General features: G+C 34.0%; 3 protein-coding genes across 11 annotated transcripts in view; 1 reads left to right on the top strand and 2 right to left on the bottom strand.

Moving 5' to 3' along the window:
* LOC106881740 (unconventional myosin heavy chain 6) overlaps nucleotides 1–18,591 on the bottom strand; it is a 261,243-nt gene that overhangs the window by 157,417 nt on the left and 85,235 nt on the right. The window lies entirely within an intron of this gene.
* The window catches only part of LOC106872470 (tonsoku-like protein), a 119,883-nt gene that overhangs the window by 100,950 nt on the left and 342 nt on the right, over nucleotides 1–18,591 (bottom strand). For 2 of the 6 annotated variants that reach the window (XM_089341733.1, XM_089341731.1), the window contains exons 1-2: nucleotides 10,395–10,528; nucleotides 2,408–2,503 (exon numbers count right to left, since the gene is read on the bottom strand). In XM_089341733.1, the coding sequence (XP_089197859.1) occupies nucleotides 2,408–2,503; nucleotides 10,395–10,425 (127 nt within the window). In that variant the 5' untranslated portion in view covers nucleotides 10,426–10,528. Of the gene's footprint in view, nucleotides 1–2,407; nucleotides 2,504–9,295; nucleotides 9,426–10,394; nucleotides 10,529–10,900; nucleotides 11,039–18,591 lie in introns of those variants that run through there. The other 4 variants (XM_089341732.1, XM_089341730.1, XM_089341735.1 and 1 more) reach the window with 3 other exon arrangements.
* Nucleotides 11,183–18,591, top strand: part of LOC149131089 (uncharacterized) — a 13,829-nt gene continuing 6,420 nt past the window's right edge. The window contains exon 1 of the mRNA XM_089341742.1: nucleotides 11,183–12,613. Coding sequence (XP_089197868.1) covers nucleotides 12,422–12,613 — 192 coding nt within the window. The 5' untranslated portion in view covers nucleotides 11,183–12,421. The remainder of the gene's footprint in view (nucleotides 12,614–18,591) is intronic.

Below are 18,591 nucleotides of genomic sequence, written 5' to 3'. Positions count from 1 at the left end.
AGAGGGGGCAAACAAGGACAGACAAAGGGATTAAGTCGATTATATCGACCCCAGTGCGTAACTGGTACTTATTTAATCGACCCCGAAAGGATGAAAGGCAAAGTCGACCTCGGCGGAATTTGAACTCAGAACGTAGCGGCAGACGAAATACCGCTAAGCATTTCGCCCGGCGTCCTAACGTTTCTGCCAGCTTGCAGCCTTTCAGCTTCTGTCTATCAAATCCACTCACATATGTATATGTAAATGCTTGTGTGTCTGTGTTTGTCCACCACCATCGCTTGACAACCAATGCTGGTGTGTTTACGTCCCCATAACTCAGCAGTTCAGCAAAAGAAGTCGATAGAATAAGTACTAGGCTTACAAAGAATAAGTCCTGGGGTCGATTTGTTCGACTAAAGGCAGACCGCAGTCAAATGACTGAAACAAATAAAAGAATAAAAGAATAAAAGAATATATATATATATATATATATATATAAAACAGTATTTATAAAATAGAAGATGGAATGTGTAATAGTCTTTATTGGGTACAACACATGTTTCAACCCATTCTGGATCTCATCAAGAAAAAGCCTCACTAGAGATTTCTTGAGTCCGCTTATGTACCACTATATGCCAATCAATCAGAGTAAAACCAGAGAAAACTTATTGAAACACAAAAGATTTAAATTTGAACATGGAAAGTATACATAATTTACATTTGACAGATATTTGTCCTCATCTTGTTTGTTGTTAACACAACATTTCGGCTGATATACCCTCCAGCCTTCATCAGGTGTCTTGGGGAAATTTCGAAACTGGGTTCTCATTCCTAAGGTATTTTTCGATTATTATTATTATTATTATTATTATTATTCATGTCACTGCCTGGAATCGAAATCAGAATCTTGGGGTTAGTAGCCTATGCTCTTAACCACTACGCCATATGCCCGTGGCATATAATAATACTACTAATAATAATAATAATTAAAAATACCTTAGGAATAAGAACCCAGGTTCTAAATTTCCCTAAGACACCTGATGAAGGCTGGAGGGTATATCAGCCGAAATGTTGTGTTAACAACAAACAAGATGAGGACAAACATCTGTCAAATGTAAATAATGTACATAATTCCTCATCTCTTAAATATAGAACTGTGGAAAGTATACATTCTAGTTTAGAGAAAATGACGTAATTAGCTTCTGCTGTTGTAACTGTTAAGAGAAAGAAAAGGAAGTAGAAGATGAAAGGAAGATAATACATAGACGAAAATTTTTTTTGTGTTCATGCTTAGACGCATATATTTACACAGAGATATATATATATATATAGATATAGATATATACGCACATATACATACACGTTCACACATGCACATGCAAGTATATGGGCATATACATACAATTAGATACATGCACATACACACATGTATGGACGAATATATACATATTTATGTATAGGAACTCGTATCCGCAGGTATTCACGTGTATATATACATAAATATACATGCATAGCATAGATAAATATATGCATAGATTCGTATGTAAAGAAAGATACGCACATTCATGCAAAGCTTGACACACACACGTGTTAATACACTCGCATGTACACATAAGTAAATATATTTACATATTTACATATATATATATATATTAGTGGCACTCCGTCGGTTACGACGACGAGGGTTCCAGTTGATCCGATCAACGGAACAGCCTGCTCGTGAAATTAACGTGCAAGTGGCTGAGCACTCCACAGACACGTGTACCCTTAGGGAAATTCAGCGTGACACAGAGTGTGACAAGGCTGGCCCTTTGAAATACAGGTACAACAGAAACAGGAAGAAAGAGTGAGAGAAAATTGTGGTGAAAGAGTACAGCAGGGTTCGCCATCATCCCCTGTCTTTCTATGCATACTCTCATCACCTGGCACAAAACCACCTCCTTCAGTCAAAGGAGGACTTGTCTAGTATTTGGTGCCCTCACTGCTACAGGTTCCATGTGAAAAAGCACCCAGTACACACTGGAAAGTGGTTGGCACTTGGAAGGACATCCAACCATAGAAACCATGACAAAGCAGACAAAGAGCTTGGTGCAGTCTTCTGATTTGCCAGCTCCTGTCAGACGTATGCTAGCTTCTGTCAAACAGGATATTAAAATGACTGTGATATATGTGTGTATTTAATGTTTGTGAGTATGTGATTAATTACATATCCTCTACTTCACAATTCAAAGGTTGGTGTTTGTAAATAAGTATACCACTATAAAAAGCTTCTTAAACAACTGCACATATACACATACCCCCATACACACAGATGTTTATATATGGGTACAGTTATACACAAAAACACACAGACACTCATATATTCAAAGAGAATGTTACAAACTGATTGAATGATTATCACAGAAAATCTAGATGAGACAACACTGACCATATTTTCGGAGAATCTCACCAATTCCATTACATAACTCGGACACTTCTGTGAACTTGTTCCTTCGTTCAGCATCTTTTTTTTCTTTTTGTAACTCTGGAGATGAAATTGAAAATGAACATTTTATGAAAATTAGAAATTTGAAGATATGATTTGGAAAAAAAAAAACTTCTTAAACACACAGTTATGCCTGCTTATGAAGACCAATCTCAAAATGCTGAAGCAGATGGAGTATTGAAGGCCAGTCTCAAAAACGCTGAATCTTACAAAGGAGATGACAGCGGATGGAGATATATGGTGCATTGCTGTACTCTAGAACAGGGGTTTTCAAACTGTGGTCCGCAAGGACAAGACAGGGGGTCCGTAGACAGCAAATACTTTTTATGGGCAATTTGATTTTATATGTTTTTTAATCGAAATCTTTTAATTGACAATAAACCTATTTGTTAAATACTGTTAAATAAATAAATATAAAAATATATGTTATTTTAAGCAAATATTTATGTATAAATTTCATAAGCGTTTATAAGGTAAAACCTGAAATATAAAGGGGTCCGCAAGTCAAAAAGTTTGAAAACCCCTGCTCTAGAAGACCACCCACCACAACAGAATTGAGATCCTACAACTTAAGGTTCCATGTAAAAAGCTTTGGTGTGGGAGTTGGTGCCACATGAAAAGCACCCAGTATACTCTATGGAGTGGTTGGAAGGGCATCCAACCATAGAAATCAAACCAAAACAGACTATGGAACCTGGTGCAGCCCCTGGCCTTGTCAGTTCCCATCAAGCCATTCAACTCATGCCAGCATGGAAAACAGACAAATGTTGATGATAATAATGATGATGATAGACACAAGCATGGCTGTGTAGTTAAGCAGTAGCAACCTGAAACCAAGTAGTGTTGGGTCGAGTCCAACCAAGCAGCACACCAGGTGTTTTCTACTTATAGCCCTAAGCTAACCAAGTGAAGGTACATGGCTTAATAGTTAAGGGTATTTAGTTCACAACCACAATGTCTTGAGCTTAATACCTGGTAGTGTTTTATGTCCTTAAGCACAAGAAACTTTATTTCATGTTGCTCTAGAGCAATACTCAGATGGTAAATATGAATTTCAAAGACCCAGTCTTCTCACATTCTGAGTCATGCTGAATCTCCCTGAAAGAAAATATTAAAGTTATGCATGTCTGTGGAGTGCTCAGCCACTTGCACATTAATTTCATGAGCAGGCTGTTGTGTTGATTGGATCAGCTGGAAAATTCTCCAGTGTCATAACTAATGGAATGCCAGTTAAAAAAAGGCTAACTGATGTCTTATGAGTAAGTTTAGAAAATGGAAATTGTGTAGAAGCTTGTCATATCTGCATCTGCATACATGTGTGTGGTGGGGAGTGCAAATTTAGTGTTTTGCTCCACCAGCACCATTTAAGAACCGATATTTGTTTGTTTATATCCACATAACTTAGAAGTTTGGCAGAAAGAAACTGATAAAATAAGCACCAGACTTAAAATTAAGTACTGGGTTGATCTGATTAACTACACCCTTCAGATGCATGGCTAATACAGTTTAACTCCAAACTGCATATAAGATAGCACAAAGTTCAAACTGGTTAAGGAAAAAGTTGACTTCAGCAGGATTTGAAATGTTCTGGGTTCAAATCCCACTAACATCAATTTTGGCATTCATCCTTTGGGAATCGATAAAATAAGGTACCAGTCAAATACTAACCCCATCTTCATAAAATTGCTGGTCTTATGCTTTAAATTATGTAGCATCAATGAAATCATCAAACTTAAAAACATCTATTCTACAGTGTGGTATTGACAAAAAAAAAATGAGGAAAATCTAAAGAAAGATTAAATAACTAAGACAAGTTAAAATTTAGGGATCTGAAACAAAGATACCTAGATTCAATATAGATATTTCTATATCTAAGTTTGCTGGGGGGCTTGCAATGAAGCAGTATTTGGAGGAACTGACAGGGATTGAAAAGTTATAGTTCAGTAGAGATTAGGTCTGAAGTTGAGAAAGAGATCAAGCTGGCAGAATCATTGTCATCTGTCTTTGTGTTCTGAGTTCAAATTCCACCAAGGTTGAGTTTGCCTTTCATCCTTTCGGAGTCGATTAAGTAAAGTACTAGTTTAGTACTGGAGTCTGTGTAATCGACAGATCCACAACCTTAAGACTGCTAGCCTTATGCCAAAATTTGAAACCATTATTATACACTGAGCCAATGAGAGAACCTCTATGTGATTGCTTAAGTAGCAAGAAATAGCAGCCAATTCTGCAAACCGTATTCTGCCATGCTTAAAATGAAAAGAGCATTCACTAATGGAATCAGTTGTTCTTAAAAATAAGATAATATATTTGATTGTCTAAGAACTGTGCCTAAAGTGTCCTTTTCAGGCCTGGCTAGAATTCTAGTAATGGTGCCTTCAGAGAAAGTACCAACTCTTAGATCACAGTACAGCCAAGTTCTAATACAGAAATGGCAAAGACTTCAATAAACAAAAGGAAACTGAGCAACAATTGTTGACCATCTCATTCTTGTAGGAAAAAATGTTTCAATGGAATCATTTGAGAGAACTATACTAAACTAAGTCGTTGTCTGATGAAGTGGAAGTGATGATTAAATGTTGTGCAATAATTGATAATTTCCGTTTCGAGTTAACTGTAAATTGCATAATTACCCGGTTGAAACATAATTGGATACTAATTCAGCATGAACTGTTCCTCTAGCTTAACACTTAACAAACTTATAATTAACAATCCACTGTAGACAATTTCATTCACATCAACTATCTCTTGTTCAAAACCAGAGAGAGTTGATGCTACATTAGCTTTGGTGTGGGAGTTGGTGCCACATGAAAAGCACCCAGTATACTCTATGGAGTGATTGGAAGGGCATCCAGCCATAGAAATCAAACCAAAACAGACTATGGAACCTGGTGCAGCCCCTGGCCTTGCCAGTTCCCATCAAGCCATTCAACTCATGCCACTACAGTTTTGTAAAGAAGCTATGACATGCCTCAGTATGAAACAGCAGCTCCACAGGAACCTCTCAATCAATATGGGTGACAGTAATCCCATAAAATTGCTTGATACTAGTCAAGTGTTTCTTTTCTAGGAAGAAAGAATATAAAGGTAGTATTATTCAATGTGTATATGGTGTGATTAAGAAGCTACACACGGGTATGTCTCTGTGGTTAAGAAGCTTGCTTTGCGACCACATGATGTCAAGTTCAGTCCCACAACATGCACCTTGGATAAGTACTTTTACTATAACCCTGGGTCAACCAATGCCTTTGACTGAATTTGGTAGACACAAACTGCGTGAAAGCTCAACATATATGTTTTTATGTCTGTGTTTGTCCCACATACAATAGTAACTTATCAACTGAGTTGAATAATGCTTGCAAAGCAGCCACCAAGTTCTTCATTTTCATTGCAGAGTGGACAGTGTGTGTGAGGATAATGAGTAGGATATTGTCAGATGCCAATAGCATGGCTGGTTTGAAGCAACCAAAGGTACTTTTACACTTAGTGATGTATACGCAAATTAGTGGACCTGAATAGATTTGGAGATTTGCTAAGGGCATGCCGAGTGGCACTAGCTGCAAAGAAAGCAGCAAAGATAGAGGCTTTCTCTGCTGGGGTACTATTCATAGAACCATCATTGTTATGGAGAAGATCAAAAGAGGATTCTGCAAAGCTGACAGAAATCCTTTTAGTAAGGAATTAGAAGGATTGTCTGCAGTTTGGTGAAGCGGAGTGCAGCAGGATCACAATTTTTCCTTTCATGATTCAGGTAAGAATTTTACAGGGGTTACATTGCTGGGAAATGCCATCCTATATTCTTTATTGAAGATGTAGTGGGGAAACTCTAAGTATTGTAAGACTTTTTTTTTTTGGCTGAATAACTTCACAACAATAAGTTAACCCCATTAAGGATAGTTTCAATCACCCTACAACACCAACCGTTTTTGATGGGTTTGCAGTGAACTACATATATAGCCAGGGGCTAACTGGCATAAGACAAGCAACTTTTAACTAATCAGCTGACTTGATGTACCAAAGAGTGGGGGGGGAGAGTGTAGCAGGAGTTGTGGAGCGGAAGGGGGTGGCAATGAAGCAGTATTTGGAGGAACTGACAGGGATTGAAAAGTTATGGTTTAGTAGAGATTAGGTCTGAAGTTGAGAAAGAGATCAAGCTGGCAGAATCATTAGCATACCAGACAAAATGCTTCATGGCATGTCATCTGTCTTTATGTTCTGAGTTCAAATTCCACCAAGGTTGAGTTTGCCTTTCATCCTTTCGGAGTCGATTAAGTACCAGTTGAGTACTGGAGTCTGTGTAATCAACAGATCCACAGCACTGAGACTGCTAACCTTATGCCAAAATTTGAAACCATTACTATACATTGAGCCAATGAGGAAACCTCAATGTGATTGCTTAAGTAGCAAGAAATAGCAGCCAATTCTCCTGCAAACCATATTCTGCCATGCTTAAAATGAAAACAGCATTCACTAATTTTTTCTGCCCAAAAGGATTTTTAACCCAATATTTACATGCTACTACTCATAGCTTTAACAGTTATAAATGAAATATTTCATGTTGTTTTTAAAGTACCCTTCAATTGTTGGGACAATATGTTGTGCTTGTGAAGACCTGTTGAACCAAGTGAAATCATAGTTGTGGCCGATGCCAGTGCTGCCTGACTGGCACCTATAATGGTGGAACATAAAAAGCACCATTCAAGCGTTACTGATGCCAGTGGTGTGTAAAAAGAACTCACAACACTCTTATGGGTGGTTGGCGTTAGGAAGAGCATCCAGCTGTAGAAATCTTGCCAGTTCTCAGTCAAACCGTCCAACCCATGCTAGCATGGAAAGCGGACGTTAAACAACGACGATGATGATGATGATACTGTTTCAAGGTTTCTAAATTTTTATGACCTAAATATTTTTTGTTTTATTTGTTTTCCTATTGATTGGTTCAAGATAAAGGGAGCTGTGCTCATACCCCTCCAGCATGCTTCAAGACCAGTAGACCTAGGTGCACTATATCAAAGGGTAAGATATCCACAACCACAGTTGAAACCAGTTTAACCAAAGATCTGCTTGAGCAGGGAATGACTTAGTCTGAAAGATAAACACCTAACATACATGCCATAAGATGCTCATCTGCAGGACACAAAATTATCGACAATGACAGAATTACAGGGACTGTTTTACAGACAGTCTCGTTAATTGTCATTTCATTTCGTTATTTATGGTAAGCCCCAGATCAAACTAATCCAACAGAACACTGATCAAAGGCGTTCCAGTGTGACCATCTCGTCTTTGCATTTGATATATATTCCTTTTGTTTAAGTCAGTAGCGCCTGACTGGCCTTTGTGCCGGTGGCACGTAAAAGCACCCACTACACTCTCAGAGTGGTTGGCGTTAGGAAGGGCATCCAGCTGTAGAAACTCTGTCAAATCAGACTCTGCCAAATCGCCTCCTGGTCCACCAGTCCTCAGTCAAATCGTCCAACCCATGCTAGCATGGAAAGCGGACGTTAAACGATGATGATGATGATGATGAGTAATGTGTAATGTGAGGACGATTTGGTCGTTATTTGAAGCAGGTTGAACGAACGCGATTATGTTTCATTCTGTGTTGTGCGGCTCTATATTCAATGAGACTCAATGTTGCTGCTTAGCCAGGTCAGATTCCACCAAACAGAACTATGATCGTACTTTTTTTATTCAGACACAGTGTCCATCCCCGACTACATTATGCAGTTTATTATTCCTTCAGTTTAAGATGGCGGGATGTTATTTGATTGAGATGTGACTGCTATTTCTTGCATGTCAGGCGACTTCCTATAAAGGTTTCTTTTTCAAGCACTTGAAACTTTCCACTAAATGCAATTATTTCCCCATATGAGTCATATTTTTCCTTACAGACGGTGGAGGCAATTATCTTTGGGGAATTCCGTCGCGGTGGAATTACTGTTTGATATCATAAAGCAACGATGGTAAATTACAGGAAGCAAATATTGGTTGCAAACAAGCAAGCAGCTTCACTAACGATACAACCAAGCGATCATTTGGAAGTCATAAATTGGGTATTTTTCTGATAAACAAAATAATTATTTACGATAAACTTTAAAGGATGGAGGTATATAATTAATTAAGGACAAATAAAATTAAGGTGTCATTCGGATAAACAAAATGGGGTAATTTAGGACAAACTTAAAAAGAAGATAATGGGGGTGGGTTGAGACAATGAAATTTTTTTAAAGTTTTATCGTGCAAGAAAGAGTTTGTAGGACATAAGTACGGAAATACCAAAAAGCTAAAAATAATACGACGGGTGAAATTTTGTTTTTAAACCACCTTTCCTGCATTTAAAATTACCCGCAGTCCATACAGAGGTGAGCAGCCAAAAATAACCAAAATGAGTACTACTAAAGCAGCGCGGACCCGAACGCGCTAGCTAGTCTTGAGTGGTCGATCCTATCCCTGTCCCTAACTCTATCCCTAACCCGCGTGTGCAAATGAATACGTGTTTAGGGTTAGGGTTAGGAACAGGGTTAGGGTTAGGATCGACCACTCGCGACTAGCTATCGCGGACGCGCTGCTTTAGTAGTACCCCAAAATGCAACCAAAAATAACGAAAATTTTTCCTGAATAAGAAAAACTTATTCAAATTATGGAAAGTTTGAATATAACCAACGTTAACTTTCAAAAAAAAATAATACAATAGTAATACAAGATATAAATACAGTTTGGTGCCCACTCTCCACTGATTTTGTTTTCTCATAATTTTTATCTTTGATTACAATTTACATCAGAATTAAATGTGAAAGAGAAAAAAATGGGTGGGTAGGTGCACACACGTACGTAACTGATACAGAATACATATTTCGTCTCAAAGTTTCAAGTTCCAATTTGTTGATATACATATGGTGTCAATATGTTGTTGATATACATGTGGTGTCAATATGTTGTTGATATACATGTGGTGTGTCAATATTTGTGCGATAATTCTTTTTTTTTTTTTTTTTTTTTTTGTCAAATTAAACTTCAATATAATTGTAACTTACACCATTTTATACACATACCTTACAGAAAAGGTATTTGTATAAAACTTGCCGGAAGTCGGAGTTAGGAATCACTAACAAGTTGGAATTTCTCCGTTTTGACAGAGCTTTTTCAGATTTTTTTCCACACTGCCCTTGGAAATAATCTGGAGCATCTTTTTTTTAACATTTCCGATGTTCACCGAAAATTTTAGAAAAAAAAAGTACTAACTTTTCTGAAAGTTATGAGGAAACAAAGTTGGAAAGAGACACAATCGTGCAGGTATGCCCATAATTGCAATCTACACCTTCCAAAAGGTATCTCTGTACACAATAAAAATTTGAAGGGCTTTTCAAAAAGTTATTTATGAAGAACAGTTCGAGTGAGACACCAATCTGTAGTTATGCCAATATACACATACACTCGCACATATATAACACGAACATAATTGACACCTAATAAATGTAGATATATAAATGGTTCTCTCTCAGTGCGTCAGAAAATATACGAACAAATGATCTGTTTATATATATATATATATATATATATATACTTGTATAGGATAAATCATAAATCAGTAAATCATAAATCCAAAAGCGAAGCACACTAAGTTATAGAGCAGAAGTGTATATCTATCTATCTATCTATACACAGACTCACATATATATCGTCAATGTATCGTATTTCTGAAAAAGATATATATATATATATATATATATATATATATATATATATATATATATATATATATATATATAAATATATATATAATGTTTATATGAACAACAGAACGTGGCATTCCTATGAAGGACAATGTTATTGTTGTTATATATAGATATATACTTGTATAGAAGATAGTTACTCAATAGATAGACCACTGTAAGTAGATGCATCGCAAATATAAAATAATTCGTCTTACTCTCAAGTCTTTTTCTGTCACTTGTATCCATATTATGCTAAAACTAAACTTTGAATCTAATCAGACACGGACATTTTTTTTTTTAGTTTTCGCGCGACTTTTAGGTAACATCAAAAAGTAGGAATTGGTTTGACGGATCATGATCAATACTTTATTAAAATACTAAGAAGGTGCCTTTATTGATAATATTTTCATATGTTTAGCGTATAAAAAATATCAGAAATAATTATTTAGTGTATTCTTTAAGAAGAATGAATAAAATGTAGGCATAAGTCAATGAACTTTTCAATAGACGGGAGTGAATTTTGTTTTTAAAAAATGTGGACCGGAAAGAGAACGAAATATTTTTACGCACATAAAACAGGATATATTAGAATTGTTGACATTCGGTGATTCCACGAGTATAGTGCATATATCATGTTTTATGAGCCAACGAAGGAACTTGTGATTGCTAAACCAATCAAAATTACTTAATTGGCTTAATTATAAGCAATAAAACACCATACTTTAGAATTTTTGTACACTTTCGTAGTGTCCAGCATGTAGTTTCTATGTAGTCCATTCCGATTTGTATAGGAGGGCATTGTTTATGAGCAGATTCGACAAGTTTACCAAAAAGGTAGAGAGAAACGATGAGGTGAACCAAATATAACACGTTTTGTCAGTAGCGTAACTAGGGTATGTGCCGCTGGGGCAGCCCTTGCGTTTGCCCCACTCCGGGTCCACCACAGTAGAAACAGACTAATACAGCAGTGTCAAGCACTAGTGTAGCTGGGGGGGGGGTAGTAGGAGCGGTCCGCCCGTGGGATCAGTGAACGGCAAACGGAAGGGCCGTCCCAGGCGGCACACACTCTACCTACGCTAGTGCCGTCCTCTCCCCTTAGCTATGATATTGTGATCTGCCCAGCACAGAAACTACTTTAAAGTATTGCAGGCTCCTTTCTTGATGCTATCTAAAGCTATCGCAATGTTGGAAACCCTTCTGTATTATTAGTAAGGATCTCTGGGTCGCCGTAACCTATAATCTTATGCGAGTGCAGCAGCGAAGACTGAATTCGCCTTCCTCTACAGAAAGGCTTCGTAGATAGAGCCCGTCTGAATATTTTGAAGGTAGGGATTTGCCGGAACCCACAAAAAACACACATTGCCTACAGCAGACCCAAAAGTGCCGCCCCTACAATCTATCCCCTAGCTACGCTAGTGATCTCATTATTTGATAACTACGTTTTACTGACTCCCAGAAGAATGAAACTTAAATGATGCAACAGGTCGAACAATAGAATACACAAAATGATCATTGGCATTTCTTCCAACATTACGTTCTGAGTCCAAATTCCGCCGAGGTCGACTTTGCTTTTCATCATATAAGGGTCGATAAAATAAATACAAATTGATCACTAGGGTCACTATATTCGACTAATACCCGCTACCCAAAATTTCAGAGCTTGTACCTTTAGTAGAGAGAATACAGCTAATTAGCGCCAATATATTTTATGTCCAGTATTCTTATTTGATTCGCTTTCATTAATATGTGAGTGAAATGTGAATTACCATCATATGTGGGGAAAACACTAAAAAGAAGAAGAAGAAGAACCGGTTTATACGTAACAGCTATTCTGAAAGTCTGCCAACATGCACACACACATACATACAAACATACATGTTTATAACCTTTATGTGGTCGCTCAATCTGCCAGAAACATCAGTCAAATCTCTTAAATAACATTCTAAAGTGGATAATGTAGTTATTGATATATAATCGGACGGGATGTTCATGGTTGGTCAAATCATACAACTGCTTGTTCTGTACTAACCTAGTAATAAAACAACACCGAATATATTATTTTCTACTCTAGGCACAAAGTCCGAAATTTTGGGGGAGGAGGCCAGTCGATTAGATCGACCCAGTATGCAACTGGTACTTAATTTATCGACCCGAAAGGATGAAAGGCAAAGTCGACTTCGGCGGAATTTGAACTCAGAACACAAAGACAGCTTGCCGCCTTACATCACTGACTTCGTTAGATATGCCTCCAAAGAAGAAGTATGAAACAACTGATGACGATAAAGAAATTAATGCTTTGATTGCCCAGGAAACAACCGTACTCGACCCGGAACAACCAGGGAAACGTAAACGCCGGTGGCATCGATATATTTGCGTTATTTTGGGTCTCATTGTTTCGATTGGACTAGCAATTACTGCTATTGTCCTAACTCAGGTAAAATTATTCGTTTTATTCGGAATGTATGTGTGTGTTTAAACTACAATAGTCTGTTCGAGAAAAAATTCAGTAGATTGACAGTTCTGTGTGGGCGCGCACGTATGCGTGTAAACGAAAATCGAGAGTCGACGTTTTTCGCAGTTCTCTTGTCTGTTACGATTCACATTGAGTTCGGAATAGTGGTTGTTGTATGTCATACAATTTCAATTTAAATGGCACTATAGGTTGTGTGTTAAGAAGCTTGCTTCCAAACCACATGGTTCTGGGTTCACTCCCACTGCGTAGTGCCTTGGCAAGTGTCTTCTGCTATAGCCTCGCACCAACCAAGGCTATCGTGTATATATATATATATATATATATATATATATATGGCGATCTTTATTTATATATATATATATATATATATATATATATATATATGGCGATCTTTATATATATATATATATATATATATATATATATATGGCGATCTTTATATATATATATATATATATATATATATATATGGCGATCTTTATATATATATATATATATATATATATGGCGATCTTTATATATATATATATATATATATATATATATATAAATTTAAGGAATGGAGAAAACGCATGTTATAATTGCATACTTTGTAGGAATAAAGTATGCAATTATAACATGCGTTTTCTCCATTCCTTAAATTTTTAAATATACTCAAATACCCAAAATTTCAAGGAGTTCCTGCCTTAAAAACAGGAACTACACCACAGTTATTTTGTGTTCTTTGCTACATTGGTTTCTATTAACCCATTTAGTCTATCCGAAGAATTTTTATTCATTAAGATAGAAGAAATACATATAATTATATATATATATATATATATATAGCGATCTTTAGATATATATATATATATATATATATAGCGATCTTTAGATATATATATATATATATATATATATATATATATAGCGATCTTTAGATATATAGATATATATATATATATAGCGATCTTTAGATATATATATATATATATATATATATATATAGCGATCTTTAGATATATATATATATATATATATATAGCGATCTTTAGATATATATATATATATATATATATAGCGATCTTTAGATATATATATATATATATATATATAGCGATCTTTATATATATATATATATATATATATATATATATAGCGATCTTTATATATATATATATATATATATATATATATATATATAGCGATCTTTATATATATATATATATATATATATATATAGCGATCTTTATATATATATATATATATATATATATATATATAGCGATCTTTATATATATATATATATATATATATATATATATATATATATATATATATATATAGCGATCTTTATATATATATATAGATATATATGGCGATCTTTATATATATATATATATAGATATATATGGCGATCTTTATATATATATATATAGATATATATGGCGATCTTTTTATATATATATATATAGATAGATATATATGGCGATCTTTATATATATATATATAGATAGATATATATGGCGATCTTTATATATATATATATAGATATATATGGCGATCTTTATATATATATATATAGATATATATGGCGATCTTTATATATATATATATATATATATATATATATATATGGCGATCTTTATATATATATATATATATATATATATATATATATATATATATATATATATATGGCGATCTTTATATATATATATATATATATATATATATATATATAAATTTAAGGAATGGAGAAAACGCATGTTATAATTGCATACTTTGTAGGAATAAAGTATGCAATTATAACATGCGTTTTCTCCATTCCTTAAATTTTTAAATATACTCAAATACCCAAAATTTCAAGGAGTTCCTGCCTTAAAAACAGGAACTACACCACAGTTATTTTGTGTTCTTTGCTACATTGGTTTCTATTAACCCATTTAGTCTATCCGAAGAATTTTTATTCATTAAGATAGAAGAAATACATATAATTATATATATATATATATATATATATATAGCGATCTTTAGATATATATATATATATATATATATAGCGATCTTTAGATATATATATATATATATATATATATATATAGCGATCTTTAGATATATAGATATATAGATATATATAGCGATCTTTAGATATATATATATATATATATATATATATATATATATATATAGCGATCTTTAGATATATATATATATATATATATATAGCGATCTTTAGATATATATATATATATATATATATATAGCGATCTTTAGATATATATATATATATATATATAGCGATCTTTATATATATATATATATATATATATATATATAGCGATCTTTATATATATATATATATATATATATATATATATATATATATAGCGATCTGAAACGTCTAGATAGAATAGAGACAGCTGATGAAGGGATATTCCAAGGGGCTTTCCGTTTTCCTATGTGTTCGTTCCGTTGTCTGTAGTTTATTGTTCTAACGTCCTGTACCCTGATATGCATGTATATACACATGTAGATGTAAGTATGTACATATATGTGTGTATACATGTATATATATTCTTTGTATTATATATATATATATATATATAGCGATCTTTATATATATATATATATATATATATATATATATATATATATATATATATATATATATATATATATATATATATATAGCGATCTTTATATATATATATAGATATATATGGCGATCTTTATATATATATATATATAGATATATATGGCGATCTTTATATATATATATATATAGATATATATGGCGATCTTTATATATATATATATAGATAGATATATATGGCGATCTTTATATATATATATATAGATAGATATATATGGCGATCTTTATATATATATATATAGATATATATGGCGATCTTTATATATATATATATAGATATATATGGCGATCTTTATATATATATATATATATATATATATATATATATATATATATATATATATATATATATGGCGATCTTTATATATATATATATATATATATATATATATATATATGGCGATCTTTATATATATATATATATATATGGCGATCTTTATATATATATATATATGGCGATCTTTATATATATATATATATATATATATATATATATATATATATATATATATATATATATATATATATATATGGTCATCTTTATATATATAACAATTATTTAATCACCTTTTTTTTTTTTAATGTCTACATTGTGCTTTTTTTAGAATATCCACATATCTTATGTGTTCCGGCATTGTGCTGGTGTCTATATTCTTTACCCACCACTCGCAGTCCAGATTTTCCACATACTTTCGTTAATTCCCACGCGTACTCCGTGTTCGCTTGACAACCGATGTTGGTGTGTTTACCTTCCCGTAATCTAGCGGTTCGGCAAAAGAACCGATATAATAAGAGCGAAGGTAAAGGACATGTACACCACCCATTTTCGGTGGGTTTTTTTTTTTCTTTCAAAAATTTTGGGGGGATTTCTATGTTTTCGATATAGGAAAATACGATTTGGGGCATAACTACAGATTTCTGCCTCCCCCACCACCACTATCGATTTTGGATGATTATAACTTTTAGAAAAATTGATATTTTTTAATGAAATTTTCTACGAATATGTTTTATATCATGTAGATTCCGAATATACAAAATAGGGGGAAGTGTTTTAGGGGGGGGGGGGGATTTTGGAAAATTCAATTCGTCTTAACTTTCAAGATAATAGATATTTTTTTTAATGAAATTCTCTACAAATATACCTTGGACTATGTAGATTCCGAAGACATAGGAATTTGGGGAGAAAACAATTGAGGGTTATTTTTGAGAACCGCTCCCCAGTCGGATGTGTTTCGGAACAAGTCGTCCATATTGAAGTGGACTCCGGTGGATTTTCCGAAACACATACGCACACACACACACACACACACAAAATAAATTTGTATATTCGGAATCTACATGATGTAACACATATTCGTAAAAAAATTCCATTAAAAAATATCCATTTTTCGGTAAATTTTCAGATTAACACCCGCACGATCTTCACTAGGGTGTTAGGGTTTTAGGGTCAGGGTTATTTTTAGGGTTAGGGTTACGGTTAGGGTTAGGGACGGAATTCCCTAAAACCCTAACCGTAACCCTAAACCCTAACCGTAACCCTAACCCTCACCCTAACACCCTAGTGAAAATCGTGCGGGTGTTAATCTGAAAAATTACCCATTTTTCTGCATTATCCAAAGTCGGTGGGGCAGAAATCAGTAGTTATGCCCGATTTGGGCCAAAAATCACATTTTCAAAATTTTTATTTCCCCCCACCTCAATTTCTTAAATTTTAAGTTTTTTTTCGAAATCGGCGATTATCACTATAATCCCTACTTCCTTTATCTTCAAACATAAAATGAAACAATTTAAAAACAATAGTGTATTAAAAAATTTTTTTTTCATTAACCTCGCTCCCCCGTAAATTCTAAAACTTCAGCTTTTTTTTTTTTTTTTTTTTTCGAAATCATTTTTAATCATGGTTTCATGATACAACAACTGGAATTTGCAATTTGTAATTTCAAAATAAGTTCCAGTCGAAACGGGGTGTGATTTAAAGGAGATTTAGCTGTTTCTGGTACATCCCACGATCACCTGGTACCTTCCTCGTTTCTTTGCCATTATAGCATGTACTCTTTTTCTTTTACTCTTTTACTTCTTTCAGTCATTTGACTGCGGCCATGCTGGAGCACCGCCTTTAGTCGAGCAAAACGACCCCAGGACTTATACTTTGTAAGCCTAGTACTTATTCTATCGGTCTCTTTTGCCGAACCGCTAAGTTATGGGGACGTAAACACGCCAGCATCGGGGGACAAACACATACATATATATATATATATATATATATATATATATATACGACAGGCTTCTTTCAATTTCCGTCTACCAAATCCACTCACAAGGCTTTGGTCGGCCCGAGGCTATAGTAGAAGACACTTGCCCAAGGTGCCACGCAATGGGAATGAACCCAGAACCATATGGTTCGTAAGCAAGCTACTTATCACACAGCCACTAATGTCTTTTTAATATCTTTCTCCCCATAAACATATTTTACGGAGTGATGATGTGGTAGGTGGTCTGTTGCTGGGATGTAAGCAACAACAAGAATTTTGTAATTTAAATTTTTAATCCCCCACCCCCCGCATCAAGCGAACGCGTGTGCGTGTTTGTGAAAGAAAAATACATTTTTTAACAGAAAAGTATGCTATTAAAATAAATTACTTTTTACGTACCATTTTTTTAAAATCACCCTGTTGCCCAAATGAAATTCTGTACCCACATGCATGCACACACACACACACAGTGTGAGCTATGTGTTTTTAAAGCAAGTGTATGGTAGTATATATAGAGAGAGCGGGAAAAAGTTTACCATGGAAAAAAGCGTAAAATAAAAGAAAAACTCTGAACGTGATAGTTGTGATAAAATGGAAATAAATATTAGGAGACAAAGTTTTAAACAAAATGAAAATGCATGAGAGATAATATACAGAGAGAGAGAGAAATAGATATACATTCATGGTGACAAAGAGGGTAAGAGAGTTGTCAATTTGAGAGATTTCTCCTTGCAACTTATAAATAGGATCTAGTTAGTTTCATTCACAAAATGAACCCCCCCCCCCTCTTCCTTTAATTTTGCTCAGATTGCTTTCAATTTTGGTGTATTGGTGCAACTCTGAATTTTGATTACGATCAACAAATTATATTATCTCATAAATTAAAAAATCTGGGAAAATTTGGGTAATCAAAGGAGTCCATAGATAAAAAAAAAAAAAGATTGAGAAACGCTGTTCTAAATCATCTAAAATATTAAACTTCTCTTGGTCATTTTGTGGCGTAGCTTACTTGAAAGATAAGTAATATGACTTCTTCCATTCATCGTATTTCT

This window comes from Octopus bimaculoides, chromosome 25 (genome assembly GCF_046866305.1).
Source record: "Octopus bimaculoides isolate indiv1 chromosome 25, ASM4686630v1, whole genome shotgun sequence".
Taxonomy (NCBI): Eukaryota; Metazoa; Mollusca; class Cephalopoda; order Octopoda; family Octopodidae; genus Octopus; species Octopus bimaculoides.
Note: the sequence above shows the minus strand (reverse complement) of the source record. Positions and strands in the feature narration are given on the sequence as shown.